Source organism: Psammomys obesus, unplaced genomic scaffold (genome assembly GCF_907164565.1).
Source record: "Psammomys obesus unplaced genomic scaffold, mPsaObe1.curated_primary_1811, whole genome shotgun sequence".
NCBI lineage: Eukaryota > Metazoa > Chordata > Mammalia > Rodentia > Muridae > Psammomys > Psammomys obesus.
Window position 1 is genome coordinate 41,583,443 of NW_026593286.1, and position 27,488 is coordinate 41,610,930.

At 43.6% G+C, this 27,488-nt stretch overlaps 1 protein-coding gene across 2 annotated transcripts in view; it reads right to left on the reverse strand.

The window, feature by feature from the left end:
• Window positions 1–3,141: 3,141 nt before the first annotated feature.
• The window catches only part of Mfsd6 (major facilitator superfamily domain containing 6), a 69,754-nt gene continuing 45,407 nt past the window's right edge, over window positions 3,142–27,488 (reverse strand). Inside the window, exons 3-8 of one of the 2 annotated variants that reach the window (XM_055616743.1) lie at window positions 24,460–24,557; window positions 9,966–10,127; window positions 9,128–9,226; window positions 7,594–7,874; window positions 5,448–5,472; window positions 5,217–5,297 (exon numbers count right to left, since the gene is read on the reverse strand). In XM_055616743.1, coding sequence (XP_055472718.1) covers window positions 5,287–5,297; window positions 5,448–5,472; window positions 7,594–7,874; window positions 9,128–9,226; window positions 9,966–10,127; window positions 24,460–24,557 — 676 coding nt within the window. In that variant the 3' untranslated portion in view covers window positions 5,217–5,286. Of the gene's footprint in view, window positions 5,298–5,447; window positions 5,473–7,593; window positions 7,875–9,127; window positions 9,227–9,965; window positions 10,128–24,459; window positions 24,558–27,488 lie in introns of both variants that reach the window. The other variant, XM_055616742.1, reaches the window with a different exon arrangement.

The following is a 27,488-nucleotide window of genomic DNA, read 5'->3' on the forward strand; positions in this document are numbered from 1 at the left end:
TGCTGATTTTAAAGTCGGAAGAATGGAGTCTGAGAGATGGCTCGGCAGTTAAGATTTACAGAACCAGTCCCCAGCAGCCACCCAGAACTCCAGTCCCAGGGCATCTGATACCCTCTTCTGACTCTGAAGGCACTGGACATGCATGGGTTGCACATATGTGCACACAGACAAAATATTCATGCACAAATAGTGTGCTTCCATTCATTGTGGCTACTAATTTCAGGTATAGACAGGGGTTCCAACATTTTGTTGCAGCTTAATCTGGTTTTTGTTTTCTGTGACTTTATTTATTGGTGGTGTATTGTAATCTGCCAGGTGTGCCATGTGCAGAGCCACGTTTACTTCTCACTAGGCAGTTTGGTATAGAATGTGTTTTGTGTGACTGATACGCCTGCCGACGCTCTAGACTACCGGCAGCCTTTCCGAGCCAGCAGCGACCACCCTGGAAGCCGCAGCTCCCCGGAGCAGCGAGCCAGCATGGCCCAGTGGAAACTGGGCAGTCTTTTGGGATGCGGTTTCATGCTTGATTGGAAGGACTCATGGACCTGTCGGACTGTTCTGCGACTACTGTGAGAAGCTAAACAAAGTGTTTCTGGTGAAATAGGTATTTGGTGGGCTTGTATCATTGCCTCTGATTCAGTGTTTGACAAATACCCGTTACAACCCTAATCCCCATCAAGCAATGACCATCATCCATCTTCCCTTTTTCCTTCCTCCGCTTTCTAAAGTCTTGAAACTCAATGATCATTCGGCTCATGGCCCTGCCCTTCAGTGGCAGCTAGTGTGTTGCACGCCTTCCCAGGCTTGCCTTGCATGCACCAGAACCCTGTGCTGTGCTTGTTACAGTAGATGCTCGCAAAGCTTCCTGTTAAGAGTAAGTTGGACTGTTTGACACCAGATGTGTGGGAGAGACGCATTGTGGGTGGCCATGCTTCAGTGGCTTCAAAATCATATCATTTAAATGTTATTTTTAAAGGGTTTTAAAACACATTTTACAAGCACAAAAATGCTTTGTGAATTAGTTATATAGTTTGCCAAAAAAATACTTAGGGCTGAATTATAGGGGAGTGTCCATTGACAGGAAAACATTTGAATTTGTGATATTTTAAACTATTTGGAAATTCAAGAGGTTAAAATTTTTGGAATAGCTGATTATTTAATATATTAAATCATTAATATATTATTAATATAATATATCTGAATGTATACATAGTTTAAGACCAGAGATGATGTTGATAAATAACAACCCAAATAGGACCTCACTTTCTCCTCGATTTGATGAGTCCCCAGAATTGCTATGCATCTTTTGGGTTGGCTTTTCCGTCTAACTGAAAGGGGATACTGCACATTGGTAGCATGGGATGTAGCGGTGATGGAGCCTGCAGGAAGACGTGTATCTTCAGACCACCCTGTGAACATGCTGCCTTCCCAGACTCCACCGGGTGGCACTGCATGGTGGCACTTCTTTGCCTGACTCACACCTGACTTTCATTTTCCAGAAAACCTGTCTCCCGTTAGCCGGTCTGTAGTCAGTTCTGTAGCTGGCACAAGAAAAGACGCCGAGACTCACATGACCAGCAGATTCTGTCTCAAAAAGCACATTTACCTGGGTCTATACTATCTATACTATCTCTCATTGAAACCTCAGGTTTACACAGGAGGCCGCTGAGGCCCACTTAATTTGTAACTGACAGAGCTGACACTTCAGTCCAGACAGACTTCTGGCCCCCCTGTGCCCACATTCTTAACCTTAGCACTGTGAGGTCTCTGAGTGGCTGTGTTAGCGGCCCAGAGCAGATGGGACTCTGCTGAGATGCTCAGCAGTGCTGCCTCACATTTTCCCAGACAGCGGTGAGTTACTCCTTTTTGTAAGCCACAGCTCGTCCTGCATAAGCTAACTTCTGATTTGAGAAACTTCCTTTCTTTCATCCCTCATCCTGTCCTCATACAAGCATCACTTTCCCAGATGCCCATTGGTTTAGAAGTTCTACATCAGGGATTTTTAAAAAGCTTTGGAGAAACGGTCCATGAGTGGTCTAGAGTTTCCGGTATAGCCTGTGTCTTGTCTCAGTGCACTGAAGGCAGGAGGTCTGGATGGGAAATAGCTGTTTCCCTTTCCTGTAATGGCTCTCATAATCTTGCCCTCATCTTCTTAGAGTAACATCATTTGGGTCCAAGTGCTCCTGTACAAGTTGGGGGAGTGAAGGCCTAAGACTTTGCACAGGCCCTGTCTTCCCGTAGGTTGTGCCATCTAGTATGGCAGTTTACACCCTGGAAAGTTTTAAAATTAGAGATCCAAATCTTCAGAGACACACTAGCCACATTTCAAGTGTAAGAGTCACAGCCAGGTCATAACAGTCAAATTGGGACAGCAAAACTAACTTCCAGTCTTATCAGGAAATTACACTAGCGTATGGCTATTGCTTGGGTTTTAAGGTTTTCGGGGCTGTCTAGAAATCCAGAATAGAAACAAACACACATGGGTTTCAGGCACACATGACTCAGGGCTGGGCTGTCTGTAGCCTGTTCCACAGTGGAAGCCTTCCCTCCCATGAGGATGAGGAGGAGTTGGTAGGCAGAGCAGGGTTCTGGTGCTAGCAAGATTTCACTGTGAATCTTGCCTCTGACCATGATCACAGAACTTGGGCTCTGTTGGCTTGCCAACCCTTATAGTTTTAATGAGGATGGTGCTGTGTACCAGGTAGAGCTTTTTAAAAAGACACGTGATAATCTCAGCACACAGCAAACACCATGGCTGAGCCTCTTCCTGTAGGCACTGCACTTAACTACCGTGCTGGGAGGCGGATTGCCTAGGCAGTGCCCCAGTATCAAGCTGCAATTCCCCGGGAGCCTGTCCACCTCCCACCACAGCTCTAGGACAGTGAAGTAACTTTGTCCCATGACTGGCCTTTCAGGTGCCCTGCCCTTTGGAATGTGCTGTTATTGTGCTTTAGGATGTAAGGAGTAGTGTAGTAATTAGCCTCAGCCAATTTGGGTCCACACGGAACTATAGGATAACTTACTGTGCTGCAGGCCCCGGGGAGCAGGAGCAGCCATTAGAGCAGTGATTACCAGCCTGGGCTTTGACACCCTGAGTACTTCCAAGGACCTCAAGAGGGGTTATAAAATTCTCAAATCAAATTTAATAGGAATTCATTTTAATATTTTTAAGTGACATATGGCACTTTAAGGACAGGAAGAAAAAGTCACAAAGTCCACAAACTTAGGAGTGTCAGCTGAGAAGGCTGGAAATTACTGCATTGTTGGATCGACGCTTACAGTAAACATTTTGTAACAAAGGCATGTTGAATTTGGTGTCGTTCATCACAGCAGAGGATTTTTCACTTGTTTGGTCACATGTTTTTCATTTAAGAAATATTTTAAAGTGGTATTTACTTTTTATTTCTACACATCCACTGTGCATCGCCAAAAACAGCAGGCTTTTCAAAGACATCAACCAGAACTGTAAACACAAGAGACAAGGTTCTGACTCCCTACAGTCAGCTTCACAGATCCACATTCTGTACATTCATAGGTGGGGCTCAGCCTGTCTCCCACTTCATTTCTGTAATTTCACAAGCATAATAAATACATCTGATTTTAAAGGTCACTTAAAATGAGTCATGATGATTGAAAGTACAGTACCATTCTAGTGCAAAACAACCATTTGCTTAATTGTTTCCCTCATTTTCAGCTGTGTTTTGTGATGAGGCTAGATGCCCACGTGTAGAAGGTCTCCCAGATGAAGGGGCAGGCAGAGCTGGCACGCAGAGCCTCCACATTAGAGCCCTTCAGGCTTGGAGGCGACCATGGGTTTCCCTTCCCTAACCCTTCTCTGGTTTTCACCCTCAGTGTGTATCCACAATATGACTGCCCTTCATTTAGCACCCCCTTCCCCACACCTCCGCAGCCTCTCTCAGCCTCTGCTGTCCTTGCAGGACCAAGCTCTGTATGTGACCACCCAGACCTCCTGTCTGTGCTGGTATAGCTGTAGCCCAAAGCTAAAAGGTTCCAGTGTATGACTGTGATTTGGGGGAGAATATACTAAGGTTTGTTTCTTAAGTCATCAGAAAGTCATTGCTCTTATTCCCAGAATTCTCATTCCTGGCTTCCCATTTACTACCTCCCAAACAAAACAGACCTACCATGTAATGTTTAAGCATTGCGTCCCTCCCCCAGGCACTTAAATAATCTTGTTCAGTGTAAATGTTACTTTTAAACTTAATGCTTAGGAATCCAGTGAATTGATTTTTATTCATTAGCTAATTAGACCCCCGAGTCACTCTGAAATACAGTGACAGGGGCTGTTACAGTAGGACCTGCTTAGTCAAGCCTGTCTGTCAAGTCTTAGGATACTGAGTTGGTTGGATTCTGTGAAATGTTCTTTCACTTCTGCTCATTCTCACAGCCCATTGCAACAAAGGCATTTTAAATCTCAACTCAGTGTGCAGTAGTCAATAACAGTTTTGCTACTCAAGGAACTACTTTCACTATATACCATATGCATATAAAAATATATTTGCTAGAGATGTGCAAAGTTCAGTGAAATTTTGAACTTTTTAAACAACAGAAAAAGCATATGTTCTGCTAGCTTCCATCTGGTTCCCTTTTAAATATGTCTTATAATTTTTAAAATGTTTTTCTTCAAGTCAAATAAAACTATAGATACACTCTTTTCCTCTCTCTTCTCCCCAAGAACCCAATATTTAGAATAAATAATCAGAAAAGGGAGATGAAATCCCTGTTCACGTTGAGACTCTCTCATTCTCCCAACTTGGTGAGTTCTGCTTCCCACCCTTACACCCTGGCAAAGAAGTTAGGTCAGACCTAACTAACCACGAGCAGGGGTCCTCACTCAGCGTTGTTCTGCATCTCTACAGGACCATGGAGATTTCCTTCTCCCTGCCAGTATGTGCTGTAGCTCGTGTGTGTGTGTGTGTGTGTGTGTGTGTGTGTGTGTGTTTCCACAGTCATAAATAGATATTTAGAAGCATATGCAGTGTGGTTCTCCCCTTGGGCAGGCATGTTCAGGGTTGGGTCCTCACCCTCTGTCCTGGCTGGGGTGCCATGCAGGTGTGAGATGTTAGGAGCCCTCAGTGTTCTCCCGCAGTGGGCTGAGCCTCCTGCTCCCCACTCTCCTCTGTGTGTGGGGCAGCATTAGGATGAGTGGGGCTGGACTGTGTTTGAAATGCTGCTGTGTCTGGCAATGGCTGGTTTCTAGGTAGGTCAGAGTGAGTCTCACATGGGACACGCTGGGCTCCAGCAGCTGCAGAGACTGTCCAATTCTCATTGGTCCCCTGGAAGGAAAAAACAGATGTTACATGGTGTATGAGAGAGAATAACTCCAATCCATTATACATATTTTCAAGTAGGACACAGCAAACATGAAGATCTCGAAGAGTCCACTTCAGGGACCAGTGCATAAAAGAATAGGATAGACATCTTACCTTTCATCTCCTTTCCTAGGTGCAACTGCCAGAGCCGCATGAAAAACACAAGCAGTATAAGCAGACATAACTTATGGCTAACGGAACATTTATCAATGCCTTATGGCCAAAGGAATATTTATCAGTGTTCTTGTCACTGCTAGGCAAACAACTTAATTCACAAATATTTACCGAGTACCCCAGCCTTATGGCAAGTCGCCGGGCAAGGGCCATGGGATACCCGAATGCTAGCCATTGGGAAAATCCCAGTATTCAAGAGACAGGAGACACTGTCCAGAGGGAAGTCAGCAAGGACCCTCAGCCTCAAGATAGCCAGGCAAAGAATGCCTGTGGTGCAGAGTCTAATGTACATGTGGGATTTCAAAATGAGCACGAGGTAATAGTTAAGACAGTGGGGAGTGTAAACGAGCTTTGTGAAGCCAGGGGGAGCGAACGGAGAACACACTCAAGCACAGATTTGTAAAATGCCACATTGATCGTACGAGTCAGGGAACATGGTTTTTAGAAATGGTTTTCTTCTGAACTGATGCTTACCACTTCTATTTTCTGTAGTTTAACTAATTTTTTCTTTCATTCCTATGATCCTGAAATGTAATTACTTCATATCAATACTGTATTAATACCTGTCAGTCCTTTAACCTACATTCTGAAATGTAATTACTCTATCATGTCAATACTGTATCAATACTATACCATTCCTGTTATCCTTTCATTTTAACTCATGCCAGAGGGTGTGAAAAGCAGACTTTAATGCTGTGTAGGCTCCTGGGCCTTTGTGAGAATGAGGGTGGGTTCACAAAGCATTGCCTCTCAGGTAGCAGGGCATCCTCTCCCAGCAACACCTTCCTGCTCTAAGGAACAGAAGCCTCCGGTGCGTCCCACTCTCATGTCCAGTCCTGGCTTGATAGCTGAGTAAGGAGGATTTGCCCAGAAGGGCAGGCATATGGCCACCAGTGAAAGGTCAGTTTGGTAAAACCGTGCAGTTAGAGTTTATGAAGCCAAGATTAATGAAGTTAGTTTGACAAACTTGCTTTTTCTTTTATGAAGATTTGTTTCTATTTTGAATTAATTATGTGTGGGCCTGCGGTGGTGTATGGGACATGAGTGCAGGTGTCCGTGAAGGCCCTTAGATCTTTGGAACTCGTGTTACAGGCAGCTGTGATCCGCCCATCATGGATGCTTTGAGCCCAAAGCAGCAGACACAGCTGCTGGACCATCTCTGTGATCACCACTAGTTTGTTAGTTTTTTAAAAAAGAAATTACTGTTTATATTCTCTCATTTTTTTCTTCTGAGTCCCTTTTTTATTGTGTGTGTAAGTGTGCCATGATGTGGGTATGGAAATCTGAGGACAACTTGTGGGAGTTTCTCCTTCAACTATGTGGATTGTAGGGAACAAACTCAGGTCATCAGGCATGGGGACAGGTGTGTTTACCAACTGAGCCATCTTGCCTGACCTGCTCTGGGTCCTTTTATGCGACTTTAAGTACAGAGCTGACATTACTTATCAAGAAAATGGAAAGGTTGACATAACAAGGAAGTAGGTTTACTGCTTTGACCAAATTGTCCTCAGTAGCTACATTCCTTTCAAAAAGTTAGGATGCTACTTTTGTTATGTAATTGCTGATTTTATCAGTACCATTTGGCTTTTCTCAGGGAAGATTGCTCCTTTAGGAAGAAAGACCATGCCTTTACCTCCCAAGTGAGGCCTCTCAGAGCCACACTTGACTGCGCAGGGATCAGATAGAGCCATCTGGGCATGCATTAGTGGGTTGCTAGCAGCTGGTCACTGCATTCCTGGTGTGTATAATGATCCCCTTGGAATTCTGAAATTATGGAAATTAGTAATATAGTTTCCAAAAGTAAGCACTGTATATTCTGGCTGCAGATTGTATTTTCTAGCACTAACACATAAGAGATTTTGTTTTGTTGTTTTAGAATTATCAACTCCTTTGTGAAGCCTTTCTGAGCTCTATAAAGCACAATCTCGTTCTATGCTGCCTCGTAAACACTCCTGTGTCAGAGTGATCTCAGACCACTGAAACCCTCTGTTTGCATGTCTGTTTGTCCTACCAGGCTTTCCGTATCTTTTGATGAACGAGGAAGGAGGAAGAGTGAAGGTGCCCGGCTAGTCCAGCAGAGGGTTACCTGTAAAGGCTGTATCTCAGAAGCACGGCTGTCTTTTGTCAGTTGCATTATCTCTTTCACTTGGTAGAGAGCATAGACAAAGGTCACCCAGGGAGAAGAGCTGACCCCCCAGGCTGGTTTGTTCACATCCTCCTGTTCTTCCTGGTGCTTGGTTTTCTTGGGCGGAAGCCTGGGCTCAATGCGTGGTATGACATCTTCTGTCTGTTGCTGTACCAGGTCGATAGTTGCTATGGGAACAGGACTAGAGGGAACAGGAATCCTTTCTGCCAACATTGTCTTGTCTAGAGAGAAAATTAATGATAAAATTATTTTTGAGTTATCTACATATTAAAAACAATGCGAAAAAGAAGATGATCCTGACATGGTAGTGGAGCACACCTAGAACCCCAGACTCAAGCTGACATGGTGGCACACACCTAGAGCCCCAGGCTCACAGCCTGACACGGTAGCACACACCTAGAACCCCAGACTCAGCCTAACACGGTGGCACACACCTAGAGCCCGTGCTCGTGGACAGAGAAGAACCACCACTGGCTTTCTCCTGAGAAGCTCAGTGGGACTGAACCATTCCTCTGAAGTTCTGTTACACACAGTATTTTCTCTTACTAGAAGCACCATGGGCCCCTAGGCTAGTGCTGCTGGAAAGATGGAGACTCCAACATGAGCAGTTCTGTGCTGGGCCGCAGCGTGATCAAGAACAAATGCAGTCTATTGCTTGACCTTTTTCACCCAGAGCTTCATGTCACTTGTTCATATCATGTACACATTACATTTGATAAAACCTCCCTCCTTTAAAAAAATTTTTTTATATCAGCTGGAGAGATGGTTCAGATGATAAAAGTTAGCCTTACAACTAAAATGTCAAAAAATTGAATTATATTTTTATTTATTTACTGTGTGTCTGGTGTTTGTAGGAGTGACATAGAACACACATGAAGGCCCGAGAGGACAACTTGAAGGAGTTGGTTTTCTCCTTTCACTATGTGGCTCCCTGGGATTGAACTCAAGTTTTCAGGCTTGGCAGCAGGTGCCTCTACCTGCTGAGCTATCTCCCGGGCCCTCTCTTCCCTTTTGTGTGACAGTTTTACTAAAGGCCAAGCCTCTCAGAAGCATCAGTAGACAGGTTTTTAGTGACGGTAAAGGCATAGAGATTAATAAAAGCACCCCGTCCCTAGTAGGAAGGTACCATGCAGCCTTATATGTATTTGCCTTAAGTCTGAAATTTCTTAATAATTCTCGGGAGGTTTAAAACTAATGCTTCCACAGCACTTCGCACTGTTATGTAAAACAAAACCTAGAAAACCACAATCAGCTCAGCAGCCAGTCTTCTTGTCACAGGAGGTGTCATCTCTACCATGTGAGAGTATGTCATCTGCAGGCCAGTTGTTCACAGGGTAGTGGCGTTCTCAGGGAGCCAATAGAAAGACGCAGGGCTGCAGACTCATGCGGGTTACATACAGAAGCCCAGTCTCAACCCCCACCCCACTCCCACCCCCGCCCCGGCCCCAAAGAAGAAAGGAGAGGAGATGCTCACCTTCTTCGTCGTCCGGCACTGCCAGCCACTGGATCAGGGCGAACAGCAGGAGGATCACCAAGCAGGCCATGCCAATTCCTCGGAAGGTTGCAGCAGCCCCTTGAAAGCAAGCAGAGCAGGCCAGACGGTGACTCCAGGACACAGCCACCTTCCACCTTAACACCAGGGAGAGGAAGCGCAGCTTGGCTGATCCCAGTCAGTGTCCTGTAATGGGGGAACACGGGAGCAGCAGGGCACCCCAGTTCTGGTTCCCTAACTTCCACCCTGACAGGGCACTCAGTAGCACTATCTTTATGGTGACTGTCTACCAACTGGTTAACACACAGTGCTGCTTGTCTGTATGTGGAGAGCAGGGCTCAAACAGTGCTACGAATTCACACAAGCCCACGTGCCTCGCACAGAAGACCGGGCAGTCAAAAATCCCAGGATAATCTGATTTGTCTCAGCCCTCGTATTTCCACCGAGAGGTCTGATGAGGCAGTCTGACTGTGAGGTGAGGGTGGAGTGACATGACCAGTGACTAGTTAAGATTTTGTGAGGAACAGCGATGGACTCTGTTTTTTATCGTTAGCAGCAAGTCTGGGTACCTGACTCAACAAAAAGCATGTGTGCACACTCCTTTGTTCAGCTCCTCTGAGGTTTCCACAGCATTTCATTAAGCTGTTTGCCAGAAGACTGGGTTATGAGCTGGCTCTAAACATCTTCACAGCCTAAGCTTTACAATTATGATGACCATGCAATGTACAAAAGGACAGGAATACTGAAGTTGAACTCTGGTATAGGTGAAAAAATAAACACCCTATTTCCCCCAAAGGAACAAAAGAAAAATTATTCTTACCAAAATAATTGACTAACACGCCTCCAATCATGGCACCACATCCTCTCCCCAACCCCAGGTGAAGGCCTTGCAGGATGCCCTGTGCAGAAGTCCTCAGCTCAGGGGGCACAGCTGCGCTGAGGTAAGAGATGCATGCTGCCCAGATGGCGGCGTGTGTGACGCCTACAGAGGGAGAGTGAGGGCGAGTGAGTGTCTGCTCAGCACGCTCTTTGTGATGTGAATTATTAAACCAGGGACCTATTCTAAAATATAGATACTCTATGCATATACGTAAACACGTACACATATTTTATAATGAAACATACGTAACAAACGAATCCTTAAAGCCATTTCAATATACTATGTTTGCACTTTGGGAGTTTCGTGCAAGCACACAATGCATTCACAATCACCACTTGAACTATCTTTAAACGCACAGTTCAGCAGCATTCGGCACACTCACAGTGTTGTACATCCATCGCCACTATCCACCCCTTTAACCTTTTTATCACCCTAAACACAAACACTGCGCGCTTTACTCCTCGGGCCACTCCCTAGACAAGCACCGCCCTCTCCATCCCTGTGGAGGGGACTGTTCTGGGTCTCATGTGGGTAGGGTCATAACAGTATTTGTCCTTTTTGTGTCTGGCTCGTTTCACTTAGGTCTTTAAGGTGTGTCCACGTGGTAGCACGTGTTCAGCATCTACCATTCCTCACTACACACCTTGGATGCATGCACTGAGAAATCAAGCTGGGGTGGAGCAGAAAACCTCCTCCCTCTCTTTGCAGGTCCCAGGAGTTTGCTAGGAGGCAAATGTCAAGAGTTGTACCAAGGAAGTAACTGTACATCTACAAATCCAATCTTTCAGGGAAGAGGTGCCCACCTGCGCCATCGGGGCGCTACTGTTAGGAGGATAACCAACTGATGTTGATTTGAGCCCTGATCCACAAGGGGAGCCTAGTGCTCTAAATCTGGTCAAAAAGACAAACATGGGCTGGGGGGACTAAACAGTATTATTTTGCTAAATTGGCAGCATCAAGCTGCCTTAAAATATTTATGTTTATACCCATAGAGAAATGGGCCTCATCCATTATCATTCTTAGAGAAACCTCTTTCTAATGAATGGTAGTATAGACTGTGGCTGTACAAAGTGCTGAGAATAAGTGATAGATAATAATAAGCCCTAAGTAAGGCAGCTATCCACCCTTGCTCGGGCTTAGGGAAACACTGCAGAAGAGGGGAAAGAAAGAACGTAGAGCCAGGTGATGGGAGCAGGACTACAGGATGCCGTCTTCTGAACAATCAGAGCAATGGTAACTGAATGCACAGCTGCTATGAATACAGTGGTTTTGCACTAGGATGAGCCCTTCAAAAGTCAGGAATGGAAGGAGTGGGGCTCCGAGAGCCCTACCCCTCATCCCAAATGCTTGCTACTGGTAAGAGTCGGGAAAGAGGACTTCTTGACCCGCAGCTAGGCATCCACTGATAAGCCTTCCAGGCTCAAATGTATAGTTCCAACCCAATGGCCACACACACGGCCCTGAGTAAATTTAATGGGTCACAAACACCAAACCAAAAGTCATGACCCTGGAAAAAGGGACTGGTACAGATGCGGTTTGAGGGTTGACAGTGATAGGAGGGAGATGAAAGGCAGAGGGCAGGCAGTGTAATCAGAATATTTATATACATGTAGGAAACTGTCTAAAAGAAAATGTCCTTTCAAAGGCTGAATGATAGTCTATTACACATACATACCATATTTTGTTCCTCTGTTGATGGCATCTGAGTTGTTTCCATATTTTGATAATTAAGAGTGATATCGTTTAAATATTGACATTTAAGTATATTCAAGTAAATGCCTATTCACTGGTGTTTAAACCACTAGAAGTGGACTTTCCAGTTCAGGTGTCATTCATTAGAGTTGACATTTTTAAGAACAGCAGTTTTCCCACAGCAGCTGTACCGTTTAACATTACCCCTAGAAATACAGAAGTTTACTATATTTTCCATCTCTTAACCAGAACTTTTATTTTGAAATTTTCTTCTCACAGTAGCAATCCTCATCGCTGTGAAATAGTGTCCCCCTGTGCAATGGCTTGCATCCCTGACCAGCACTGCCAAGCACCTTCCCGTGCTGATTGGCCATTTGTGTAGCTGTAGAGAACCCTTGAGTCCTCTGCTTGGCCCTGCTGGAAAGCACACCATTACAAGAATGAACAGTAGAGGGTTTTGTGGGTCTTACACAATATTTATCCCTCGACGAAGCATGAGCTGCTTCACCTAAGGAATGCTGAAAAGGTGAGTCTTAGGTCACACTGTGTGGCGCACAAAGTCACCTGGACTGACTGTGCTTATGGAGGCCCTTAAAGGAATAAATTCTTTTCACTGTGAATACTAGATTCTGTGCCTCATCAATTTAGAAACATTGAAATAATTTTCCTGTTTCTCATATATGTTTCTGTCATCATTTCAAGGAAGTGGGTTTTGTGGGGTTTTGTTTTGCTTTGGTTTAGGTTCTACTGAGGTTAAGTCCAGCCTTCTTATACATTAGGCAAGCATTTCCACTGAGATACATGCTGAATCCATCTAGGTTACTTTTTAACTAGAAACATGGACTGAGTAGCTATTAGTAGCATGCCCAGTTAATTAATTGCCACAGATGTCAAATAAATTATTTGCCTTGTCTGATTAAACAACTGCAACACTGTAGATACTGTCAGTCTCTTCCAAATTAAACACTGTCCACACAGACTCTTCATTATGAATGCTGACATAGTATATAGTGGAAAAATTTTACTTATCTTATTAAAGATGGTATTGACTTTTTTGAGATACCTATATTATTTTTAGGAGTAACACTAGAATAAAATTCAAAGGTATCCTGGGAAAGAAATTAATTAAACTCCACAGCAGAATTCAAATTGATTCATTTTTAAGAAATTATTTCCAATGACCCAAAATGGTTGTAGGTTAACTTTATTGACGACTGTGGCTAAGCCATCAGTTGTAGGTTTTATAAGTAGAAGTGAATAGGCCTGGCTATGTATGGGACCACAACATTAAATTATATTTTTGGTTGTGATTTTAGATCAAATATAAGTCTTGAATTATCCTATTTATCATAGAGTAATTTGCTATATTTGAGTAATATTTGAGTAACAATGTGCACACTTCTCTCCCATTGCCTCCTGCTCCCCATCTTTCCCTTTTTTCTTCCCTCTCTTTCATCTCTCTCCTCCCTCTCCTCCTTCAAAACTGTGTTTTTAAAATTTTTAAATTAAAGCATTTTTTCAGCAGGACACCTTCAGGGAGACGCTTACATTATGTTTATAATTTGTTGGCAGGTATTACCTGGCAGTTGTATAAAAAGGAATCTGTGCAGTTAGTTTTTGTAGGGTCCCTAATGTGAAGGGGTCATTACTAGATAATTGCAAACCATGTTCTTTGAAGCAACTGGAGGCATTCACTGAAGAGAAAAACCAGTCATGTGCACAATCCCTGACCAGAGGTAAGGAACGGCACGGACGCCACTGTGCATGCTTGTATCACCAGCGTTTACCGGGGAGTACACAGAGTTCAAACTGATTTTTCTGAACAACCCATTTCAAAATGTCCTGTCAATGGAAAAGACTCAATTAAACGTGTCCAACTTCCTTGAAAACAAAATAGCAAAATGAAGCAGTCCTCAAGAAGGGATTGGGATAACATTATCTTAGAAAGTTATGAAATTGTGGTTTTGTGCTTAATCTTGAACATGCAACTCTTTAGTAATTTTATTATTCACACACTCTTACTAATGTTTCATACTGTTGTGTTCTACTTTTAAAGGAACAGAAAAGCTGACATCCTGGACCCCTTTGGCCTTTTCTATATTTAAAAGCCATGATTGTGGAAACCTTAGCAACTGTGTTCCTTAAAACAACTTTCTTACAAAACAGAAACAGAAAATGCTGCTTTTTAAAATTAGAGATGTGTGAAAAGCAGTGCCCAATGACTCCTTATTGAGGAAATAAGTAAATTTATTTAGTAGAACAGGCTAATGAATTTATACTAGGGGCATAACTTTTTAAAAGTCTCATTATTAGTATTAGTGTATGTGCATGAGTTTGCGCGCACACATACACACATGCACGCATGCACAGGCCTGCATGAGTGAGTTTATGTATACCACATGTCATCTCCTGGAACTGGAGTTCCAGGTGTTTGAGAACTGCCATGGGGTGCTACAGACCACACCCAGGTCCTCTCGAGAGAGGAGAGAGCAGCAAGTGCTTTTAATCACTGAGCCTTCTACAGGGGTTACACAATTTTAAATCCTAAACATCAGATGATGATATTGCTAGATTAAAGGAAAATAAAAAGCCGTTGCTCCCCATGTAGTGGCAGTGACAAGGGCAGCCAGCCAGACTCTGTAAAACACGGTTAGCTTTCTTTGGCTATCTGCCGGAAGTGTGCTGTTGTCTTTTGCTAGTAATTATCGCCAAATCACATTGTAGGTGTTTGGTATAAATGCTGAGTGAACGACTCCCAAACAGCAGACAGGTATGCATTCCTAGTGTCTCAGTCCCCACAGCTCTCCTGGGGTGGGGCAGGACTAGCTTTGAAGTCTCACGAAATGAAACATCATTTCCATACTATTGAGGCGGCATCTGCCTAGAGGTGCAATTAACAGTAAGACTTCCGTCAGCAATACCCTCGTAACAGCTTTCTTTACAAGGAATTAGGTGGTTTTACATAGACTTCTATTTAATCCTTGAAATCACCGGAAGTATCTTTTCCACATTTTCCAAAAGGAGGTTCAGGTACAGAGAGATTAGCCCTGTTCAAGGCCAGAGGGACAACAGAGCAGCAGGAGGGACCTGAATCCCAGGTATGTGAGTTCAGAGCTGAAGTGTGTAAATGCTACATGATGTGGCTTCACAATAATTCCTTCAGGTCTGGCATAAGTCAAATTCCTTTGTGAAGTTTTGCCGAGAATATCAATCATTACTGAGGATCTATCCTCTGATTAAATGAATGTTGTTACCCTGTTCCCTTCCTAAGTAGCTGCTGTAACATGCATGTTCCAAAGTTTTAATGTACCCAGGGAATTCTTAACCTTCCAATATTCCAAAACATGTATTTCAAAACTGTTCTCTTGGCCCACAGTAGTATTGTACTGCAGTAAAAGAATGTACAAGCAAGGGGGAAGGTCCCTTCTTAAGAGGCATTTGTACAGTGCTGCTTCACTTGGGGAAATCAAGTCATGATGGCTGGAAGGGTGAGAACCGACAAAGCACTGGGAAGTGGGATTGTTTTGTTTTTCTTGCTTCTGCTATCTGTGCACACTCCCTGAACAAGACACAACCTTCTCCTCAGTGCCCTTCAGAGTAGCAGCTGAGGCAGAATGCTTACCCCGAGCCATGCTTCACTAGGTCCAGAGCGCCTCCCAAATGTGGGGATCAGAAGAGCTTCCAAAAGAGAGTGCTCTCTTCCTACGAAAGGCCTCTACCAGGCAGGCAGCAGAAGGTACCTGTAATAACTAAGGTGATGGGACTGTCGTAGCACGCAGGCCTCAGACTTTGGCTCTGCACAGTGATTTTCTTGCTTGCACAAAAGTCCAATGAGCAGGAGACTGGAGGGTGAGCAGCTCTGCTCCACAGAGTTCACAGACCCAGCTGCTTCTGCCCTCTTCAGGGCCCCATGGCCCCGGCTTTCAACATCCGCCGAGCCAGGAAGAAGGGTGACTGCACATGGGAAGTCTTGTGGGCTGAGCTGAGAGACAGTATTTCATTTTGTACTGGCAGACATAACTAACTGTAAGAGGCACCTTAAAAAGGTGTTTGTCCACGAGGCAAAGAAACCAGGTCAAGTAGTAAGCTGTCAGGTAGTGAGTTATAGCCAACAACAACAAAGGACTTTCAAAAGGAGAGGAAGAGAAGAAGGAAAAAGAAGAGGAGGAGGAAGAGGAGGAGGAGTGATTATTGTTAAGGGCCTCTGGCTTCCCATTTACCAATGTGTAGCACTGAATCCACTCAACATTACCTTACTATGTGCCTGAGAGCCTATACATCCGACAACAGACAGGAGATAACTGTAGCCACCACAGAGCTTGTAGTGTACAATATAGCAACAGGTTTAAGGGGACAGGATTTATCTGAAAGAAGAGAGCACTAATGCCCTTGAGAACCCAGCATCCAGCACAGGGCTTCATACTCAGTAAAAGGGCAACGACCTGAAACCAGGCAGGCAGTCTGCCCCATGACGGAGGGTGAGGAGGGAAGTGTTTGTGGGCAAAACACACTCTGGATAAAGCTGGAGAAAAACTCCCAATTTCATATATACACAGAAGTGGACAGAAAAGAAATACTACATGTCTCATTTATGTACTTTGGATCACAAATGAAAACAGAGTGAGTTCCACAAACCTCATGCGACATTTGAGAACCTCATGACTCTTACATTATGCCTTCTGCCTATCTTAAAGCAGGCTTCAGTTGTGTCAGTGAAAATTGAATGTGTTTAATGTCAGGACTTGGCATCAGGATCTTCTACTGTGTTTTTCCATGCAGCCATGAAAATGACTTTTATATCAATGTAGGGAAAATTTCCACATCCTCAAAGGTAATCTGAAGACCACTGATCAGTGCACTGATCAGTCATGATCCCCACATGCTTTGGTCACAAGGCCTCAGAGGCCTCAGAACCAATTTATGGCCAGGTTGTCATGTATAACTGCAGTTGAATCTCTTGGAAGACAGCCTTTAAAAAAAAAAACTTTTGTTTTATTATTTGAAATAATGTGTATGCATGTAGATTTCTGTGTGGGTGTGCCAGGCCAGCAGAAGCCAGAGACATCGGAAGCCCTGAAGCTGGAGTTACAACTGTGAGGCCCTAGACATGGGCACTGGGACTTGAATTTGGATCCTTTGGAAGAACAGTACTTACTTAGCCACTGAGCCATTTCTACAGCCCCTAATAGGGGAATCTTCTAAAGCATATGATATTGGTTTTTGTCTATTTCTTTACCTTTGTACATCTGTGTTACCTAACACCAACTAGACAGGAACTGTGGCCATACACTGCGTTAACACTTTGACCAGCTGGTTGATTATACTTATTTGTACTGTCAGCCTCTCCGTATAGCTGAAGGTTGTGAGGCTTTTGCCCAAGGATGCAGAGCTAACTGTCAGGGGAACAGGAATGCAAAGCAAACTGTACTTTGTGGTTTCTAGATTACTGCAGACTTCGGAAACTCCCTCAACTAACATGAAGGTGAGAGTTCAAGTGTAGGAGCATCACACATCAGTATCATCACAGACATGCCAGAGACAGCGAGGCAGTATCCAGGGAAGGAAAGTGACAGTGGTCCAGGCTTTAGAATTTCTGTGATACTTATACATTTTTAAGACAGAACTATTTCAGCTATTGACCAGGATCCTGGAAAGTTAGAAAATACCAACTACAGTGTAGGATACAGAGAGCAATAAAACTGATGTTTTTCTCTGTACACAGAAATAATTCAAAAAGTAAAGGTATGGATTTTTTTTATTCAAGGGTTACACTCAGGAAGTAAAGCTAGTGTTTGGAAACTAATTAGAAAGCAGCTAAGTCCTAAATTATGTAACAGTCCATGCGGTTGAAAATTAGATAAAGGTAAATGTGGGCACAACTGTCAGAGGGGGTCTTTAGAACAAAAGGTATTTCAGGGGGAAAAAAGGTATTTCAGGTGAATTCAAATGGACGAGAGAGTTTCCTTTTTGAAGAGAACATTTTAAAAGAACTTTCAGTAACTGTAAAATATGTACTTGGCCTTGCTATGCCAGTTCCTGCTATATTTGTCTATCGCAGTTACTCACAGAGCACACTACATGCGCTTCAAGGACTAAGCCAGGCAGAAATTTTCCAACACAGATGACAACAGATGGACTCTAGAATGTCTTCCATCAGATAAGGCCTGGATGCTAATCATCTTATAAAGCTTCCCTATGCATTTCCAGAGCACAATGAGAAGGAAACGGGGCTCTTACTGCCTCACTAACATGCTGCATGAGACAGTAAAACCTTAAAGGTCAGCTTGCCCAGTGACTGTTGACAGAAAGCCACCTCTCATCAGTCTCAACTCTGCTCCTACCTTTAGGAGCCCACAGAGGAGCTGGCTGAATCTGATAGTTCAGTGCTGGAAGCATTACCGCAAGTAACTCAAAGGGACTTCCTAAGGGGCTAGGGAGATGGCTCAGCAGTTAAGAACACTGGCTCTTCTTCCAGAACACCAGAAACTGGCTTCCAACATCCACTGTGTGGCTGTCAGCCACCTGTCAATCCAGCCTCCGTGAGCACCTGCAGGCATGGTGCACACCCCCCCACACACAGATAAACAAATAAAAGCAAATCTTCAAACGTATCTCTTCAGCCACGGCAGCCTTTTGGGCCTCACTCTCCTCAAAATCATTTCTTTGTTAATGTGTGTGGGTGTTTTGCCTGAATGCTTACCTTGCACCATGTGTATGTCTGGTACCCGTGGAAGCCAGAGGCATTGGATCCCCTAGAACTGGAGTTCCAGATGGTTGTGAGCCCCCATGTGGGTTCTGGAAATAGAATCTGGGTGGGTGCTAAGGAAGAGTGTCAGACTATGCTCTTAAGTGCTAAGCCTCCACTCAAACAAACGAACAAAACATTCATTTGTTTCCTTTGTGTGCTGGACAAAGTACATGAATGATAAAGTGTGGAAGTCAGACAACAACTCACAAGAGCTACCTCTCTCCTTCCACTGTGTGTGTGCCTGGGACTGAACTCAGGTCATTAGCATGATACACATTAGAAGTACAATTTCGGTCACGTTCATGGCTGAGTTTTTCTGTGACACACTACAACTAACATCCACACAGGGAAGTTGCTCAACAAGCTTGATCTTAACTTTCATCAATCTTCAGGGTCACAATCCTGAGTGTCTAAATGCTTCTTGTAAAAGTAGGGGTGAAGACTGAAAATACAGTCCTGGCGGTGTTACCACCATCCAACAACGCTGCCATCACACAGACCCACTCTCTCTTAAAACAAACCGCAGACTCGCTGTGCACGGAAAACCTGACGCTTAGTAACTTTTCCCAGTGTTCTCTGGGCCCCCAAGTAGGATTTCTATATGTCCAAAAATCAGTTAGAAGAAATCCATGAGAACAATGTCCAGTTTCCCGTAAGAGGGTTAGGGTAACTTTTTGGTTGTTTTCTGGGGTTATGAATGTTTATTGTCATTGGGAGTTGGTTATAAGTTATTAATGGTCTTATTCAGAAGAAAAATGAGGTTAGATTTACAGATTTTTCTCTTTTCTCCTTTTTTCCTTTTTCTTTCTTAGATAAGGAGGAAGGGGGTTGAAAAGAAAGAAAGGGGAATATAGGGATATCTTATAGGAATGAGACAAAAGGTAGATAATGGAATCTATTCAATTTAAGGCTTTATTTGTTATTCTCAAATAAAGATTTTGAATTCATTGGTATTGGCTGTTGTATATTGATGCAAAAATAAGTTTATTTTTTACATATTGGCATAAATTTTAGTATATTGATATAAATTCAAGGTTATTTCCAATATTTTAAAACTGTTATTACAAATTATTTAGGATATTAGGTAATGTAAGTTAATTGTTAGTTAATCACCTCATGGTTATGTCAAACATTAGTCTAATTTCTCACAAAAATATATATCTTAGGTTTAATATATAATTCTATAGATAGATAGATTATATAAAATACATAGATAAGTCTTCAAAAACTTCAGACCTACAAAATATGGCATTTAAAAATGTTTTTGATTACTTTAAGGATTTTTTGACATTGAGACATGTCATCTCCTGGCAGCACCCAGCCTACCTCAAAGAAGATGATGAACATCAAAGAACCTCCATATGGAGATGGCTTCAAATGTGGCAAACCAGCCACCCTGGCAAAGAAAAATGCCCTTACTTCACAACAGACAAAATTCTGCCTAAAATGGGCAAGCTCAAATGCAGGCCAAGCTGACTGCCAAACTCTTCCAAACAGGGTAAGCAAGCTCTAAATAGTTCCTGCTTCACATGTATGTCTGTCAATTATACTGGGACCAGAAAGCTGAAGATGATGCTCCAACATTAGAGTTTTGGGTAGCTGTTCAGCTAACTTTCTCTGTCAATATTCTATTTTGACAGAGAAGCTGCTAGCATACACTTCCTATTTACTCAAATAATTAATTTTGTTCCTTCTCAAGTGTCCAATAATTAGCTTAGTTGCTTAGGACTAAAAAGATATATTACGTCTAGATAGATGTTTTCAGGTTGATAGATACAAACTATAAAAAATAACTTAGGTACAAAGCCATAGACCCTCATAGATAGAATAGATATAGTCTCCAAGATTGCCACATACATTTAGACTAGACATTACATATATGTGTGTGTGTATAATTTTACCTATTTGTTTTTATAATTGTTTCATATTATTCTTACTGTATAGAAAAATGACCTTTTTATTTAGACAGAAAAGGGGAATTATTGGGGGTCTTTCCAATGCTGACCCTCAATAACTGGTTACACCGATCCTCATTTTGTATACCTGCTAAGTCATTATATCTGATTGGTGCAGATATAATGGACAGGGCAGAATGGGGTAAGATGGCTAAGGTTCCTTGGCTTTGGAGAGAGACAGAGAGGAAGACAGGAAGAAGGAAGACACCAGGATGGGTTAGCCTGGAGAAGAAACCACGTGGGGCCAGGAGGAAGAACTCCAATAATGGCGTGGGAAGGCCCAGGTGAAGAATAAAAACAAGTCCCACAGGAGTTTGTATGGAAGATAGTTCAGATGAGGAGGATTGAAGCTGATGGCATTGGATGGGGGCTGGAAGATGGATGGTGAGGACACTGACGCAGTGTAGGTAGAATATCTGCCCAGCCCAAGGTCAATAAGGCAATTCTAAATCTAACAGGTTCTGTGCCTCATTATTTGTGATAGCGGGTTAGATAATACCGCGTGATAATCATAGGGATAATAATAAACATTATATAGCCCAACAGCCATTTTTTTAAACTTACTACAACAACAGGGGAAAGAGCTGAGTTCTTACAGTTCTAGTCAGCTCCACTGGCCTTCTTTTGACCCCAAATAGGTGTCTGAGTAGCCCCTTTGCTGTGGACCTAGCAAGGAGGAAATCTGCTGGACGGCTGTTATAAGAATAGCCCGAGGAGAAGGATGCTGACAGGGTGATCAGCAGCTCCAAGAAAGAGGAAAAATGGAGTTGTTCACAGTCTTTCCATGCTACCCCAAAGGGGGAGCAATAGTGAGGTGGACTACGGAGCACACCACAGCACCCTTGTCTTCTCCTCTCCTGCAGCGTTAGCTTTTGTGGAGTTAGGGAAGGAGGAGAGTGGACAAAGAATGAAGAGACAGACTTCCCTTATATATATTTTAAGAGGCTTCTCTTGGGCCAGTGGGTAGCTCAGCAGGTAAAAGTGCTTGCCACAATATCCTGGGGACCTGGGTTCTATTCCTGCAACCCACAGTGGAAGGCTAGAACCAATTCCTAAAAGTTATTCTCTAACTTCTCAACATGTGCTGTAGTGTATATATACACACACACACTCACACACATAAATAAGATTTTAAAACTTTTTTCAAAAGACCCTTTTGGCTCTCACGTGACACCTATTAAGAATAACAAAGTGACCATGATGGCTGTTCGGGGTCCAGACGGCCAGCGATGAGTCTTGTGCCCCAGCCTCAGCCTTTCAACGTCCTGATACTTTGGTAGTAGTTAAGTAACAGCCTCAGTTGGGGCTATCTTTCTTTCCCCCGCGGTGCTTGGGCTCAAGCCCAGGGGCTTGGCACATGTTAAGCAAATACTGCCCTTAAGCTACACCCCTACCCTTAAAAGTCATCTATGGTGAAAGTGGGCTTGTCCTAAAGTCACTATTTCCTTACCATTGTTTCCTGTTTTGGCTATATCTGTATCCTAAGGGTGTCTTCTGTAAGGGCAGAGATTAGAAGGTCATCTGGACAAGCCTGAGCAGGCAGCAGAGTCAAGGACGCCCACACAGCCTGTTCAGTAACGTGATATTGACTGGTCTCCTCTGCATGAGCCACTGCCTTCTGTGGGCTCTGTGCAGTTAGAAAGCCAGCACTCACCCTGCCTGGGACTGAAGCCGTCCTCCAGTTTAGAACGGGGGGGGGGGGGGGGGGGGCGGGGGGCCCCCCCGCGGCCCGGGGGCCGACCCCCCCGCGGGGGGGGGGGGGGGGGGGGGAGCAGGCTGCGGAACCCCTGCTGGGCCAGGAGGCATCATTCACAGACCTTTCTTACTGTCAGGAGATCAGCACTGATCTTCCATGGGCACACAGGAGAATAAAGTGAAGGCTGAAGTGTAAGCCATAGCTGGCCACAGGAAGAACAATTCCTCTTAGGTTCAGAAATGCCCAGCTCCCCCATGGCACACCCTAAGGTGCAGACCATAGGAAAGGATGTGCCTGGTCAGCCGCGTGTGGCGCTCACTCCTTTCCGGCCTGCGCACAGCACAGCACGTGTGTTCCTGATAGTGCCATGTGACTTTTGCCATCTATGCTTTGGTCCGCATTGCCGCTCTGCAGCAGATGTCTATATGCCACTTGGTGGCACCTCAGACTTCCGCTCAGACTGGAGCTTAAAGAATGTTTCAGTAAAGAGCCCAGGCGGCCACTCCCTGCTTCACAGAGCTGCTTGGTCTCTCCACTGAGCTCCTCACTGCAAGCGTGCACTCTTCTGTCCGTGTCACACACCGCAGTAGGCACACGCTGTGTACCTGGCTTCCAAAGCAGCCAGGGAGACCATAGCACCTGAGCTTCTTAAAGCGCGTCTCAGGCTCGGCTCACTTTATACAGCTTTGAAAAATAACAGGGAAGGATTTCTAAACTCACAACAAAGAGCACTTGTTTTCCTCTCCGATACAGCTCTTCTGTTGTTCCTGCGACCATCTCATGGTGCCTTTTGTTGCTGTTTGTTTTGGTTTTTAGAGACAAGCTTTTACACTGTATTCCATGCAGGCTTCAAACACACAGCAATCCTCCTGCCTCAGCCTCTCAAGTACTGGGATTACAACTATGACCAGATTCATGGATATTCTTTTTTCTTGAGTATATTATGCAAACTTTTCTATGTAATTTATATCTAATTAAAAGAAAACTAGTAATTAGTGTATATACACTATATACTTTTATATTTTTATAACAACATCAACTTTTAGTAGGCACACAGATTTCTTTATATATCGACAGATTGTGCAACTAAATAATACAAGGAGAGAACAGGCCCTTGAAGTGGGGAATCCCAAAGATCCGGTTTCCTTCTCACCATGAGACCCCCTTGCTACTCATGTTAATGCTTTATGACTCTTAAGTGAAACAATGCCAAGCCTGTGCTTCAGGAAAACACCCTTTCAGAGTTCGGATTATTATAGCCAATAGCTTACTTTTTGGCAAACAAACAATAACTTACTCTTATATACCCAACTTTGTATATATATTTGTAAACACATTTTCTCTTACTGCACATTACGTCAGATCTGAGAAAAGCACCTTCAAAGTGTGTCTATTTCTGAATTACACCATTCCATGACTATAAATGATACATGTCATTTAATTTAGCATCTTCTTTTTTTCATTGTGATGAGGGACTGTGGCAAATGAGCGTGTGTTTTATACAGTGTACTTAGATGAGGAACTGTGAATCTGAATCAGAACAGGACATTATCTTGGCTGAGGTGCACTCATATCCTTTGTGTTAGGAAATGATTGCAGTAACATCTAATAAAGCTAATGAAATTATGCAGTGACAGACTGTTTTGAACAGTGATTTTGGAGGTTGTCACAGTCCACTCAGCTCCAGTGCTCTTGTCCTAAAGATCATAATCATAAAGCCAGTAGATAAACAGCCGAGCGGAGGTTTTAGACCTGGGTAGGATCTTGTACACTGGCTTGGTGTGGAACTGTAGGCACAGATCCATGCTTTCAATGCTCTGAATCCACACAGTAAGAGCCTCCCACGAAATCTTTCAAATTTATATCTTGTTGGGAACAGGGCACTGTGACGGAATGTCGGAGCAACGACTTAGATGATCCATGGGAAACAGTAACATGACTTTCAAGCTTTCCCTATAAACCACTAGATGCAGCAAAAATAACGGGAGATAAAATACTAGGGCCATATTTTCTCATATGTGCTAGTTAATCTAAAAAAGTGAGAAGACCCTGAGCCTTTGAAACATACATCTTTTCATACTTTAAAACCAGCTGTGGAGGCCCGTGCCTAACAGCAGGGCTATCCTACAGTTCCTGGTTCTTTGTTTCAACACAAAGGCATGGAGAACATCCAGCTTCATTTGGCTCAACACAAGACAGCACTCAGAGCAGTGAAGAGCCAACCCCAGCCCTTAGAGCAGTGGACCTGCCCTTCTCGGGTAGACCCTGAAGCAGAAGGTCAGGGCCACTGAGGTCACCGCAGGAGCAGCAGAGAGCTAGTTCTCATGCCAACCACCAGCTCACCTTGAAGAACTTCCATGGGGAGGACAGTCCAGGCATTTTCCAGGTAGGAAATGTAAATATATCGCGCCGTGTTGCAAGCCAGGCCAATGTACAAAACCCTGGAAAAGACAAGGCAACATGGGGGAAAGTCAGTTGAGGCCCCAACATGAAACACAAATTGCAAATACTACTTAGGTTTCTGCTGTCCAAACCATTCCTGACTAAACAGATATGTTCTAGCCTTAGGAATAGGAAAGCTTGTGGACAAACTTAACCACACTTCTGCCTGCTGCCTTCCCTGAACGCTTACTGTAAGAGCCAGGATTGCCCTTCCTTATCCTTCATTAGTCTGGGTACACAGCCATCTATGAACTGGCATTGCTGGCTTCCTTTCAAATGGCTGTAGCCTAAACATGCCTGGGACTGTAACCACTTCACACCGATACAGTGTCTATAAGGTCCCTCCCCCGCCCCACCCCACCCCTGAGCCAGACAAGCCCACCGTGAACATGGAGCTCTAACAGTGCATATCAGCTGAGACACCACTGTGCGCTCTGTTCACTGCAGAGCTCAAGGCGAATAAAAACCAACAAAAAAATGTTCCTTAAAAAAAAAAAAAAAACCTGACAATGCAGTGGGAAGAAAGCAACATAAACAAACACGTGGAATAAAGTATGTTAAGGACATCCGCACAACCTGGGGTCACTCATCTGGGTTAAAAGGACAAAAGTGCAAACAGCAATATACACAGTAGAAGCAGAGCCAGTGAAAACTAACCAGCAAGCTGGAAGATGAACAGACTGTATTGAAAAGATACACAAAAAGGGTAAAAAAAAAAAAAAAAATGAGTGCAGACCTTATTCTAGAAATTATTGCAGAGACAGTGCAGGCATAGACAGGAAGTCTAAGTGGGCTTCCTGCAACGCTCAGCTTAGACACCTCAATCTACATCTCCAAGTCCCCGGATCTGGGTTTCTGTTTTGGCTTAAAACAGCAGGGTTTGGAGCAATGGCTTAGTGGGTCAGAGCACTGGCTGCTCTCCCAGAGGACTCAAGTTCAACTCCCAGCACCCTTGTCAGGCAGCACAACTGCCTGAAACTCAAGCTTTGGCCAAACTGTCACTCTCTTCTGGCAGCCACAAACACCCATAGCCCTGCTGCACAGACACCCACATGTACAACTAAACAAATAATAAAAATAAACAAAAAAAAAAAAAATCAAGGTCCTAGCTGAGATACTACTGAATATTTCTCCTATATTTTTAATCTACTGAGAGTCTGGGTAAAAATGAACCATACAGTTGCCAAAATAGTTGAAAACGTCGCATGAAATGGTATTGCCACAATTATTTTCTTTCTGGAACAACAACAACAGAAAGATGGTCTGTGGAGACAAACTTAAGGAAACTGCTTTCTTGCTTCAAGAGTCCTATCATCAGAAAGCACATGGGATGCAGTATGGACCATCAAATCAAACCAACCTTAGTCCACCAGGAAACATCCCCACACAGCCTACCTGGCACAATGCTATGTCCTCCAGCACCAAAGGAACAGCTGACCCACCACCCCCTCCACCCTAGTCGTGACAGTGCTCCTTCAGGTCTCACACCAGGACTGTTCCCTTCTGCACGCACTCACAGCCTCATGTGACTCTCTGTGCAACACTTACATGGTTAGAGGCTGACCATGCAGTCATGGAAGCTGAGGTCTCTGATCCTGTGGCCTCTCAGTTATCCTTTCTGCCTGACATAATGGGCCCTCAATAAACATTCATGAATTGGTGGGGATTATATACACCTTAAATCAAACACCAACTAATAAATATTTACCAAACACATTTTGCCCTAAGTACTAGGGATACAATGGCAAATGAGATATAAGTATTCAAGATGAATGTATTGTGTTTATAAACATGACTGTATTTTCAGATAGCCAGTTATAGTACAGGAATAAGTGAAAAGTTTGGGAAAAATAAATTAACTTCTTAGAAATAGGAAGGTTAAAAAGGATATCCGTATTTGGCAACATGTTCATGATAAAGCTTGAAGAGAAACATTGTAATTTCTGTGAAGAAGATTTAAATAGCTCAATGCATAGGGACAAGGGACTTTGGAGGGCATCTTGAAGTGTTACGCAATGGAACCAGCATGTGTGCAGCAGATAACGAGGCTCTGCTCACCATGAGCCTGACTCACCAGAAGACAGAATTGTTGGCATGGAAACCACAAAGCTCAAAGAACCAGTGGCATTCCCAGAGCACAGCTGAAGGGGTAACCAAGAGCTCCTGGAGGACACCAGGCAGCCATCCGGAGCTACTGCCCCATCCTTGGGAGACAGCACAAGAACCACACTGCATCAGAAGATGGGGGGACAACAATCATTTTAGCTGTGTGTTTTGTGCAGATAGCAACAAAGGCATGTCTGAGATCTCTGTCAGGTCCATCTCCTGTCAGATGGTTAAGAAGCTAATAGGACAATGACAGCCACCATCAGCAAAGCCACTGTAGTGCCAGTCCCTGGCCACCTCTTTATTGTTCATATACATATATATGAACATATTCATATACATATCTGTATATGAACAATATATATATATATATATACATATATATGAAGAAAATTAAGAATGTTCAAAAATAAATAGGATTGTCATTAATGGAATCTGTCCACTTCTACTTGGCTGTTGTATTTTCCAACTAGGTAAAAGCCAAGTGAAACACACACACACACACACACACACACACACACACACACACACACAATTTTATTAAGTTTTTCCTGGTAGGGCTAAAGTAGCCACATGGTATAAGTGGTGTAATTTCCAGAGCATAATCCTGGCATTTGATATATTAGTTATTTGGAGAAAGGTATCAAAAGTTTAGGTTACCCTGGGTGGCATTTGAGAAAACTGAAAAAGTTAATTAGAATTCAAGCTGAAGTCAGAATTGTGACCAAGTCCAAAGAGATTTCAATGCTGCTCCTCCTTCTTCTGTGCTTTGGCCAGACATGGGGAGAATCTCTTAAAGGTACATTTGAAGAGATAAACATGAC